The 12,005-nt window shown below is 45.2% G+C and overlaps 1 protein-coding gene across 2 annotated transcripts in view; it reads right to left on the reverse strand.

Moving 5' to 3' along the window:
* Positions 1 to 11,643, reverse strand: part of ube2o (ubiquitin-conjugating enzyme E2O) — a 40,496-nt gene extending 28,853 nt beyond the window's left edge. For both annotated transcript variants that reach the window (XM_079498600.1, XM_079498599.1), the window contains exon 1: positions 11,088 to 11,643. In XM_079498600.1, the coding sequence (XP_079354726.1) occupies positions 11,088 to 11,507 (420 nt within the window). In that variant the 5' untranslated portion in view covers positions 11,508 to 11,643. The remainder of the gene's footprint in view (positions 1 to 11,087) is intronic.
* Positions 11,644 to 12,005: the final 362 nt, after the last annotated feature.

The raw sequence follows: 12,005 nt of genomic DNA on the forward strand, positions 1-12,005 counted from the left end.
TATGATGGCAGAGCTCAGGAACTCAACATTATGATGGCAGAGGGCTCAGGAACTCAACATTATGATGGCAGAGGGCTCAGGAACTCAGTGGAAACCATGTTTTGTTCAGAGTTCAAGCTGCTACCAAAATAACACAATGAGAGCAAGTCAGCAGCATTGAGCGTGGAAATGACCTGTCTCTTGTTCGCTAGCCACAATGGAGAGGGGGAGGGTTTCTCCATGTTTCCTGGGCTATCTTTTTTTTCTCTCTCTTTCCACAACAACATGCATCCTTCTGTCTGGGAGTTTCTCTCTTGCTCAATACACCATCCACCACTCGTAGGCGCACGCACGCACACACGCGCACACGCACACGCACACACACACACACACACACACACACACACACACACACACACACACACACACACACACACACACACACACACACACACACACACAACTAGGCTTTATGCAAGCGACTGTAGCTCTACCTCATGTGTGCACTGTGCAGTAATGTTAGGGAGAGAGAGACAAAGAGGAAGGAGACAGAAAAGAGGGCTGCGTGTGCTTGTTGTGGCTTGGCCCAAGACAGGAGCCAATCTTGGCTTTCTCTTCATCAAGGCCGATAAGGCTGAAGCTGCCAAAGTGGTTACGGGAATCGACGGACAAGCATTTTGCTTCTACTTCCTGGCCTAATTAACACACGCCATTATACAGGTGCCGTGCAACTGGGTGGCGGTGAAAGACAGCGAGAGAAAGAGGGACAGGGAGACAGACATAGTGACAAAGAGGGGGTGAGGCTACAGCGGGACTGCAGGCGAGGACCACGCCCGCGCTGTTCTAATAGAAGCTCCAGCTCCATTAGCAACATGAAGAGTACAACGAGAGATGTCTGACTTACACTCACTCGACTAGAGGAAGTCACAAGACAGGTTACTGTATGATTTAACACACACCTTCCTCACCACACCACTATGCCGTCACTGTTCCTCACCACACCACTATGTTATGTTATGTTCCTCAACACACCACTATGCCGTCACTGCCAGACTCCTAGTAGTTACTGCAGGAAAGTGGCGTCTGACTGAAAGCTATTGATTGTGATACACAGCCATCACCCATATCTCTATTAAGGAGGCAACAGCTTCTTACCCAGAGAGAGACAACATAACACTAATATCACACAGGCCCTATTAATAATAACAGAGAGAGAGAGAGAGAGAAGATTGAACAGCACAGTAAAAATACAAATATTTTACCGTGTGGGAGAGTGAGAGAGAGGGATGGGGGAAGCCTGGCAACATGAGGAAGAGGAGAACAAAAGCAGCCTGGGAGTGGGTGCTCAAGTAGAATGAAAAGTCTAAGGACAGGTGAGGGCTGAGCTTGCAGATTCACAGAGCTTGTAGATTTATATTTTTTCATAATCAATTAAAATGATTTCTTTGATTAATTGTTACACCCCTAAAGGTGAGGAGGACAGGAGGGTCAATGAGGGGGCGACAGAAAAAGGATGGAGATGAGACAATGTTCAGCTGGTGAACAGAGAACAGGGAGATGGGTGGGTAGGTGACAGAGGGGGAAAATGAAGACACAGCGAGCACAAGTGGGAGACCAAAACAGAACCAGAGAGAGAGAGGAAGAGACAGCAACAGCCATGGCAAGTGCCAGAAATAGACAGTAACGCAGCAAGCACAGCAGATACAGGGATGGGTGGTGTGGGGGGGGGGGGGGGGCACGCCGGTCTCCACTACTGAGCGTCAGGGTCAATATGCAAAGGGAAGAGAGGCGAAAAGATGGTAGACACAATATGAGAACTATGGGGGCAATGAGGGGAAGGTATGGAAGAGAAGCATTCACACTGCTGTTTAGTATGGAGGCTGTCCTCTCCTGTGTGCGTGCGCGCACGCACATGCGTGTATGTGAGAGAGTGGGGGGGTCAGAATGTATGTCTCTGTGTGTTCTATAGGGAGATGGAAAGAGGATCAGATGAGATCCATTATCTGAGGGGCAGGAGCTGGGTGTGGTGCAGTGCACGCGTCTGTGCACGTGCGTGCATGGACAGCCATCAAAACAGCACCACATTACATCACTGCTGCTCAACATTTTCCATCACAGGCCTAAGCGAGAGAGAGAGAGAGAGAGAGAGAGAGAGAGAGAGAGAGAGAGAGAGAGGATGGGGGTGAAGTAGGGAGAGAGAGCCACGCAGGAAGAAAAGAGAAAACGGATGTGAGGGAGAGGAGATTTTCATAGGAGAGGAGGCTTAGAGTGACAGGAGGGCATGGAGGGTTTGGAAGATAAAAAAATGGGGAGACCATTAGTTTTGAAGAGGAAAACTGAGGCTAGTGTCAAAGAGAGAGACAGGGTTAAGAACGACAGCTGGAGGATGGGATGGAATGGAGAATATATAGAGATATAAATTATAAACAATAAAGGCAAAGGGAAGATAAGAATGAGAATTGAGAAGAAGAAACAAAGACAGGAGGAAGAAACGGTAGAGTGGAGGTGAGGAGTGAGATTAAGGAAAGAAGGAAAGGGGGGGCAAAGGTTGTGTGAGGAGGAGGATGAGAAGAGTGGGAAAAGGGCATAAGTGTCATACTGTAACTAATTCCACTTTACACCTTTTAGGATGTTCCGTCTGATCCCTTGCTCTGACAGCACGGTATTAAATGACAACAAAAAACTGTGCATGTGCGCGTGCGCGTGCGTGCGCGTACATCTTGTCTGTTAGCTTTATATCATCTCACCTGCTGAGTCACCACAGCACCTCACAGACCTCTGAGGCCACAATGTCTCTTCAGCCAGACGAGACAAGGTTCTGAATAGGTTGATGATACCAGAGTGTGAATGCTCGCTCGCCTGTGTCCGTCTAGTCTACCCTAATGTACAGGGCATCAAAACACAGGGGGGTGGGGTGTATATGTGTGCATTTGTATATTGTCCTTGCACTCACATACACGATCATGTATTCAGCATATGTACCTGGGCTAAGAGTCTACTCTGGACCGGCTGGCACCCACTAAACTGCCTAACTCAGGCTCTGTGTTCCAGAGCACTGCTGCTGGGCGGGCCTTGGCAACAACCTCCTGTCCCAGATTACACTCCCGTCTGCCTGCCTACTTAGCACACCTGCATTTAGCTTCCCTGAGCAGCACATAGGACAGCAGGATACACAACACATGAACACATGGTGACAAATACACCCGGTTGAGCGCATGGTTCGCAGTTACAAACAAGCCACGTGACTGGCACCTGAGCATGGGTCCTGCAACTGTATTACCGTTTTGCTCTGGAAGAAAGCCTAAGGTTCCTCAGTCGGCAAAGCAAGGGTGAGATATGAGGATACTGAGAAAATTGACTCATTGGGGTGTCGTCTTCCTGGGACGGCCACTTTGCAGTCCGTCTTTGACTTCACCAGTCTCCCAGAACTTTGTCCGAATGTTTGGAAAAAGGTACCAGGGCTGACACCTAATAATGCTGCCACTCTGCGTTAACGGAACAACAGCTTCCACTTGCCCTATTGCCTTATCCTGAAGGGACAAACGTGGCCATCCATGATGGGGGCAGTATTGCTGCTTGGAGCATACACAAATTTAAAGTTGCAGGACCCATGCTCAGGTCACTCAAAATGAGTGTGAATACCAACAAAAGGGGCATATGGGGATTTTGACAAATTGTGGGGGGCGCTACCCACACATTCCACGATTTCTCGATCCTCACAAATTGTTGTAAAGGTGACTAATCAACGATAACGATATAAAGTACAATACCAATAGAGGGTATGCGCGTGACATCATCATCAAACCCGGAAGTTATGCAGGAATGCCTACTGAGTGGCAAATAACTACTTTCTGGCCTTGACAGCCCAGACATCCAAAGAGAAAAGTCCTATCTGATTGCATTAAACAACGTTAAACAATGTTAAACTCACTTTGCATGTTGCTTTGCCACTCGATTTGCCACTCGATGTTCCATTCACTTTAAGCATGTGCATACCCTCTATTGGTATTATTGAAGGAGAGAAATAATCGACTGAAGTTAAGTTTAAATTTTTTGAGGTGTTTACATGATTTGACTTCAGTCAGTCCTGTTTTCAGTTTTCACAACAGTTTTAAACTTCCGAAGTCATTGATTATTACTTTTAAGTTTAAACCGAGTCTCTATTTTGGGCAGGTCATTATAGGCAAAATGTACCCAAGTTTTCTAAACAAAAGAGACATTCGTTCAGTTGGCTCATTCTGACCAAATAATAGACAAGACATTATCCATTATAGTAGAATTATGAACAATCATATTATCATCATATAGGCTAATGCAACAAGCTTGATCTTGTGATTTGACAATTATGCTGGTGTCCTCCAAACTGTCCATGAGATGTCTTCCAAAACGTTCAAAAAGTTTTTTTTAGAATACAACCCTAAAACTAGGGGATAGACAATATTATTGTATTTTAACAAATGACAGCATTTGAAGTGGTCAGTAGATGATGCTATAGAATTAATCCAACTGCCACCGTTCTATGCCCAATATGATGCCCACAACCATAGCCTTGCTAGACCACAATGCAAGTGTAATTGTGTGCTTCTGGCTTTGCAATTGCAAGGCTACTAAAACTCAACCCAATGCAAACTCTACAGTGAAACCAATAGAGATCTTTCACCGTGTTTCACATACTGTAGGCCAGCCAGGTGGTACATCCTAAGAGAAGCACTGCCAATATTGCTCTGCTCAGAAGAAAGTACATTCCTCATTCCTTTGAGCAGTGCAGTGATACTCTAGCACACTTTAGTTATATGAATGAGACATGAGCTCGGCTTAGCTGATGGAGGGGAGCAACCCAGCACCACAATCACTCTCTCCCTCAACCAAACCCCTACTGCCTGAGATGGATTCTTCCAATGTCCCATATATCACCAGTGGACGACAGGCTTGACCAGTAACAAAGCCAGGAAGGACCGAGACCACTGGGGGAGGGGTGGTGGTGGAATATTGACAGGCAGGTGGCTACACAGACACTGCAGGCCATTATATTAACCCTTTCAGTGCTAATTTATTGAAAAATTAGGATCTAATTCACGCCAGCATTTTTTTAATTTGAGCTCTTATTTTGAAAAGCCGCCATTTCCGCTTCACTAGCAGTAGTCCTAAATTAGGAATTTACACGGAGCTGGGCCGGCCTTGTTTACAATGTGAATCCAGACCGGAGCTCTGCAGAGCTCCAGATCGTCAGGTCTGTGCCGTCAAAGAAACGCTGTTTTGACCAAAATGCCATCTGGAACAAGGAATAGGAGATACAGGCGATTGAAAGAAATGGATAGAATGGATTATTATGGCGACGACGATCTAAGATAGGCGATCCAGTGCTGTGCTAACAACCCAGCTAGCTAACCGGCTAACGTGCATTTTGGCTCGAGCAATCGAACGCGCTATAAAAGTGCAATTGCCGAAGGCCGTCGGCAATGGCGTTAAGCGTCAGTATCAAAATTAGGCTTCAATTGACAAAGATCTTCGCTGAAAGTATTAATTTCACCTGCAAGAAACTCCACTTGGCCAAAACGGGTACAGACTTTAGTTTAGACATATTATTGGTCCGACAACCTACCTCAAACCCTAACCTAACCCCTTAAACCGCAAGCACGGGAGGAGCGCATGTTGGCGTGTGTCTAATCTGCGTGTGCAGGGGGGGCCGATCCCGATATTTTATTAATTAAGGGACAAAAATGCAGCCAGAAGTATTTCAAAGAACCGACCACTACTAGAGGCCCTTAATGTTTTCTAACAAGAAAGAAAGAAAGAGGCACCTTACCGTTTAATGTATCAAGGACAAAAAGTCACACATTAACATAACCATCTGTCACCAAACTGCTGCCCTGCCTTATTAATTTGTTTTCCCACATATCTACAAGTTCCACTGGCTCCTTGAGTCCTTATACCCTTCAAGAACATCCACTTTCTTTCTAAACGTATCAGGTCTTCATGACTCTTCACTCTTTGAGGGGTGGTTAGTGGATAGAAACTGTAAGAAAGTATTCCGGGAATCAGAAGGTCACTTTCTGGCATGACCAGTAATATGTCCAAGTGTCGCTGAGCAAGACACTTCACCCCTCTCGAGTGCAGGGCACACACATTCCGAATAAGAGAGTTGTCTATCACATACTCCGATTTGTAAGGACAGCGTTAGTTTTTTTTCAACCAAGGTTCATGTTTTAGGTTATTAGAGAAAGTAAAATATGAGCGTTCATTTTTTTTCCATTTGCTGCTTTTTCGTTTCAACGTTTTTAGCTATTTTTGACAGGGGGGGTGGGGGCATTTGAACATGGGGCTAACCATGTGTTTTCTTCCCTTTTTTTTTTACACAATTTTATAGTGATTGTTTTTTATTATTTACTATAGTCCTACTAGACCCCAGGAAATTACATCTAGCCACAAAAGATCACAGGATCTACTGAATGTGAAGGGGGGTACTAGGGGGATGCCATACTGTGTTGTATGGCTCAACATGTCAGTTTGTCACCTCCTTCACATTCAGTAGATCCTGATATTTTGTGGCTAGATGTAATTTCCTGGGGTCTAGTAGGACTATAGTGAATAATAAAAAACAAAATCGCTATACAATTGTGTAAATAACAACCTAAAACATGAACCTTGGTTGAAAAAAAACTAAAGTTGTCCTTGAGTCAACCTTTGAATCTACCCAAGGGCAGGCTGGTCTTGATGCAACCAAGCTATCCAGTATCCACTGGGAAAAAAAGAAAGCAAATCACCAGATTTAGCTACTAGTACATTTGAAAACGTCTCGTGCCAAGTGCCAGACTGTGAGACATTGAAAGTGACAGTTCAACAGGACTGAACTTGGTTGTCTTAATATTGACATGTTGGGTTATTTATTTTTTGTCAAATTTTTTATTTTATTGTTTTTATTGAGCACAGATTATAAATTGTTGTAGATTAAACATTGTGATATAAATTACATTTTTCTTTTATAGAAAACCCTCCCACCCATACTGAAGTCCCCAGCAAATGTTCCCATGCCAACTTAATAGCTGATGTAGTAGGTAGGTTTGCCACTTAAAATGATTAATAAAGATGTGACACCCTCACGTCTGGTTCTATATTATTAAGAAGGAACTTATCTAGGGATGAAGGTGTAGCTCTCTCAAAAGTGGGAGAAAAGTTACGGATGTAGTTCCTAACTTGTAGAAACCTAAAAAAGTTACTCCTAGGGAGTCTATATTTTTCCTGCAGTTGAGCAAATGAGGCAAAAGTTACACCTATATATAAGTCACCAATTGTGCGTATACCCAATACGCAACCAGTTGGGATGGTAGAAATAAGGGGTTATCAGCTATAGGGAGCAGAAAAGATAGTGAGTTGTTCCTAAAATGTTTTGATGTTGGGTTATTTCTAACCCAACAAGAGTCAGAAGAGGACAGTGCTGAGGGCTCCAGACAAATTGGTTGTACTGGTGCGCTTAACTTTTTAATTTAGCTGCATCAGCACATAAATACATTGTGTAAGTAAGTAAATAAAATTTGTCAACACATGAAAGCAGTGTGATGAGTTATTTTTTATTACATTTAATCATGCAGCCAGACCGCACCTCCATACTTGCTCGCAAGTGGTCGCTCACGTTTCATAATCATTAACTCTGCCAGGCCGGAATACTAGTTGGAGATTATGTTTTCGTGCATGCGAGTCTGTGTGTCAGAACGCCGGTCCGATTTGCCCTAAATTTTTATCACATCAAGGGGCCTCTAACAGAGAGCCAAAGGCGATATCCTACTACAACACCCATAGTTGTGTCACACACAACCCATACTACAAAAGTCAGTTGTCGAAATGTAAATTTCCCGCCTAAAATAAGGCACAAATGACAAGGACCATCAAACAGGGTTTTGATACCAACTCCATGCCTGCAATTAACCCTTCGCTAAACCCCACCCCAAAAGCGATTGTCCAATGCCAATCCAAATAGTTTAGCAACCGTTGCTAAGGATGGCAAGCCTTCGTCACCTCATTATTTTGCATGGTTGTGTTGTTGAACACATACACAGCTTAACGTCAGTCATGAAAGTTACACGACTGAGCCACCCAGAGAGGTCGCACAGCTCGTAGTCACGATGCAAAAACGTTTTATTAGATTTACCAACATTTCGCAAAAAAAATGCCTTCTTCAGGGTATGTGAATGGCATTTCTAGTTTATTGAAATAATGTCATGCACATTTGTCTAGTCTAGTGCATAGCCTACTGCAGGCCTGGTTGACTAGATTTAGAAGACATTTTGAAGCTCTTGCTACTGAAATGATCGATTATTTATATGGAGAAATCCTGTCATTTAACATGCAACTCAATGGGTGAAAAGGAAAGCTTGTATCCTCTCTTAAGCCAAATTCCAATACCCCAAATCTCGGCCACTCGCTCACTCACACTCGGTCACTCCAGCATGGCGGTGTTATGGTGAAATTGGTGACCTGCCGAAATATGTGACCATCTTGTGGTATTTCACACAACTTATATGTCAGTCTTTAAATACATGGACTAAATACTGCTAGGTTAAACTCTGCTAATAAACAAACTGCAATGATTTACATTCGGACACTGACATTATATGATTCTCTACTTGATTTTCACATATTTCAGCAGGTAACCAATTTCAACGTAACCCCACCATGCTGGAGTGACCGAGTGTGAGTGAGCGAGTGGCAGAGATTTGGGGTATTTGAATTTGGCCTTAGAAACCATTGCTAACGTGCCTATTGGACCAGGATGGGTTGGGGAGGGACTTAGTGAAGGGCTAATTGACCAGCTCAGTGGCCTTGTTAAGAGTGTCCGCCATCTGGGAGTCTGGGAGCTCAGGGTTCGATCCCCGGCCAGGTCATACCAAAGATACAAAAAGCATCAAGGGATGGATTGGGGGTAAGTCCCTGTGACATACTAGCATCATGTCCATCCAGGGGGTGTACTTGTACATCAAGCTGCCTCACGCTACAGAAACGGGCCCTATTGACTTGGCAAAGCTACTTATACCTGCATAACTCATATTCATGGGTGGGCCAAATTGGAATCACATGTTGAGGGTTGAGGCTGGGGCCTTTATAAGCTGTAGCCAGATCTACCAATGAGCCGCGGACGTTTTCGGCTGTCCGCAGCTTCTGGTGGATGGAAATTAAGCTCCACCCCCACGGCAGTCAGCCGCGGAGGTGGAGCTTCTTTTCCATCCACCAGCCGTCTAAAAACTCGGAAATGACATAAAACACAGCTTCTTCTGTCCGCGGCTGTCGGCCGTTTTTCGCTCAGGTGTGGAAACATCTATTCAGCACCCTTCCAAAATTGCTTTCACTTCTTCCTAGGGGCCACAATGTGAACAGTCTCTGTAGTACAAACAATGTTATCAGATGATTTAATCTCCGTCATCAGCCGTTATCCACACCATTCAATGCAGCCAGTATGGACATTTCTACATACTGACATTGTCAGCCATTGTCCGAGTCCGACATGGCGTTGGTCGCATTGTCCGACTATTACTAATACTAACCGTAACGGCTAAATCTAACCCTAACTCTAACCTCAGTCTTAACCGGCCACATAATTCCCTTTAAAACCGGCCATGTAAGTCAGTTTCACAATGTTTTCACTTTGGCGGCAGTAATTTCACTTATGCGTTTCCTAGTCGCCAACAGTCGGCCTGCAGTATGTAGAAATGTCCATACTGGCTGCATTGCATGGTCCAGATAAGAACATACTGTGGATTATCAGTTGATAACATTCGAAGCAGGTGACTATTTCTCCTGCAGCTTCCTCTTGTTCTGATGGCTGCAAGGCACGATTGACACAGCCCTGAGTAGGAAATCTCTTTTCTAGTTGAAAATGAATTACTAGCCGTATAGTACTAGTCACTCATCTATTCATCTGAGCCAGGAAAAACACTGTGCAGGTATATACAAAATTAGAGCTACATTCTTAACACTACATCATGGCAGGCTTGGGAGCTAGTAGTGACACAGCATAACCACTATTCTGGTATAAACATTGTTGTAAATGTTGAAATGACATGTCATTCAGCCATTGTTCTGACCTCAGCGGCACTCATGGCTAGAACTTTACTCATTTATCAAATAGAACAAAGCAAGGTCCCAACATAAGCTTCTTCCCAGGCATTGTTCTAGGCCTATCCTCCATGAAACCCAGTGAGCTTTTCAATGAAGTCCTAGACCTAGAGAACTCTTCATACATCATACTGTAGGGAAAATTCTATTCTTTTACAAGGACAATCATCCATATTCAGCATTAGCGATGTTATGAGACCTTCACAAGAACAAATACAAAATGGGGTGAAGAAATATTATATGAATCTTTGTGTATCCAAAACTAATGGCATGCTGACAAACACAACTTTGAATTACGTACCCACAACACTTGGACATTCTCATTATGCATGGCATGGACATAGGATTGAGTTTGATGCAGCTGGGAAACTACTAGTTTGTTGTTTTCTAGATTGGTAAACAACAACAAAGATCAACATCCATACTTACCTCTGGCCTGAATTACCAGTCAGGTGATAATTTATTATTTTAACTAGTGAAAATAAAGGCCAATGAAATAATTTTACATGTGTCAACATTAGCTACTTCTTGGGGACTGTCACTATCTCCGGGGCTTGATGATGTTTGGACAGTCACACCCTTGAGCAAATACTCACTTACTTAATGTTAGCTGCAAACATGTGTAAATGGATATTTGGAATCTCTAAAGAACAGCGTAAAGTCATGATGGCAGAGAGCAGTCATTGATGACAGCTAGCTGCTGGGTGCAATCAGGTGGAAGTGGAACAGCCCTGCTTTGCTCCAGCTGAGTGTGAGGGATGGAGCTAAACGCTACACTGTTAGCTTGTAAGCGTGCTTGCTTGTTTGCTAGTTAGCTCGCCTCGCTAACAAACCAGCCGTGTTTGCAGGGAGATAAATGAGTTCACCTTACTGCTGACAAGCTAAGCAAGTTAGCTAATCCCTCCACAATACACCTGACAGTGCTCCGACGTTGACAGTGCAGCTCTGAACACAACATAAGACCACCGTGCATCCTGTGTGGTGTGGGGGGGTAGTGGTACCTTTGTCTCTTTGATGTCTTGCTTCCCTCCGTCAGGGTACCACTGGACGCGCACGAACCCCCTTCCCAGAGGCTGACTCTGGTCCGCGCCGCTCTCTGTGTCCGAGAACGGATACGGAGAGTCTCCGCGGCCGCCACCTCCTCCGCCACCACCACCTCCACCTCCTCTCCCTCCGCCATCGTCGTCCGAGTCCGAGTTAAATTCTTCCTCGCCGTGGATCATTCGCACAAGGCCGAACCGGACGGACCCGCGATGCCGCCCCGAGACCAGGTCGTGGGAGAAAAGGAGCCGCTGAGAGCCGCCCGCCGTGGGAGAGAACGCCATGGACTGGGGTTCGGACCCCGGGCTACCCGCGGGAGAAAGGGCTGAGGTCGGGGTGGATGCTGTTGCCGTCGCATCCGCTGCTACGGGCTCCGCCATATCGCTGCTGTTGTCAGGGAATGATGCGGGAGGGCGAGAGGGATGGTTAGGAGTTTAAAAAAACACACACTCACACAGAGAAAAGAAACCTGTAACCAGGGGAAGTGCACGTGTTTACGTCGTCTCGGTACGTAACAAGCGCAGTGCGAGGCTGCGCGCGCTGCATCATCAACCACCCAGAGCCACTGAAGGACAGTTGCGTCATCTCCGTTCACTTCATCGGGCCAAGTCTTCTACTACTACACACACACACACCCATTGGCGAATAGTGACAATTTTAGCCCTGAACCGGAAGTGTACGGAATGCACTGGAGTCTATGCGCATTGTCACTATTTTGAGTTACATGAGCCACGTGACCGGCGCTGTTTTCTGACCCCTTAATGGCGCAACCATAGCGTAACCCCCAGACCAGAACCAGATGTAGCCCTATTCGGCCGCTAGGTGTCAGTGTTTGAGTATTGTGTGGATACACAGAATGCTGTGTACAAAACACAGCG

Source organism: Electrona antarctica (genome assembly GCF_951216825.1).
Source record: "Electrona antarctica genome assembly, chromosome: 4".
Classification (NCBI taxonomy): Eukaryota; Metazoa; Chordata; class Actinopteri; order Myctophiformes; family Myctophidae; genus Electrona; species Electrona antarctica.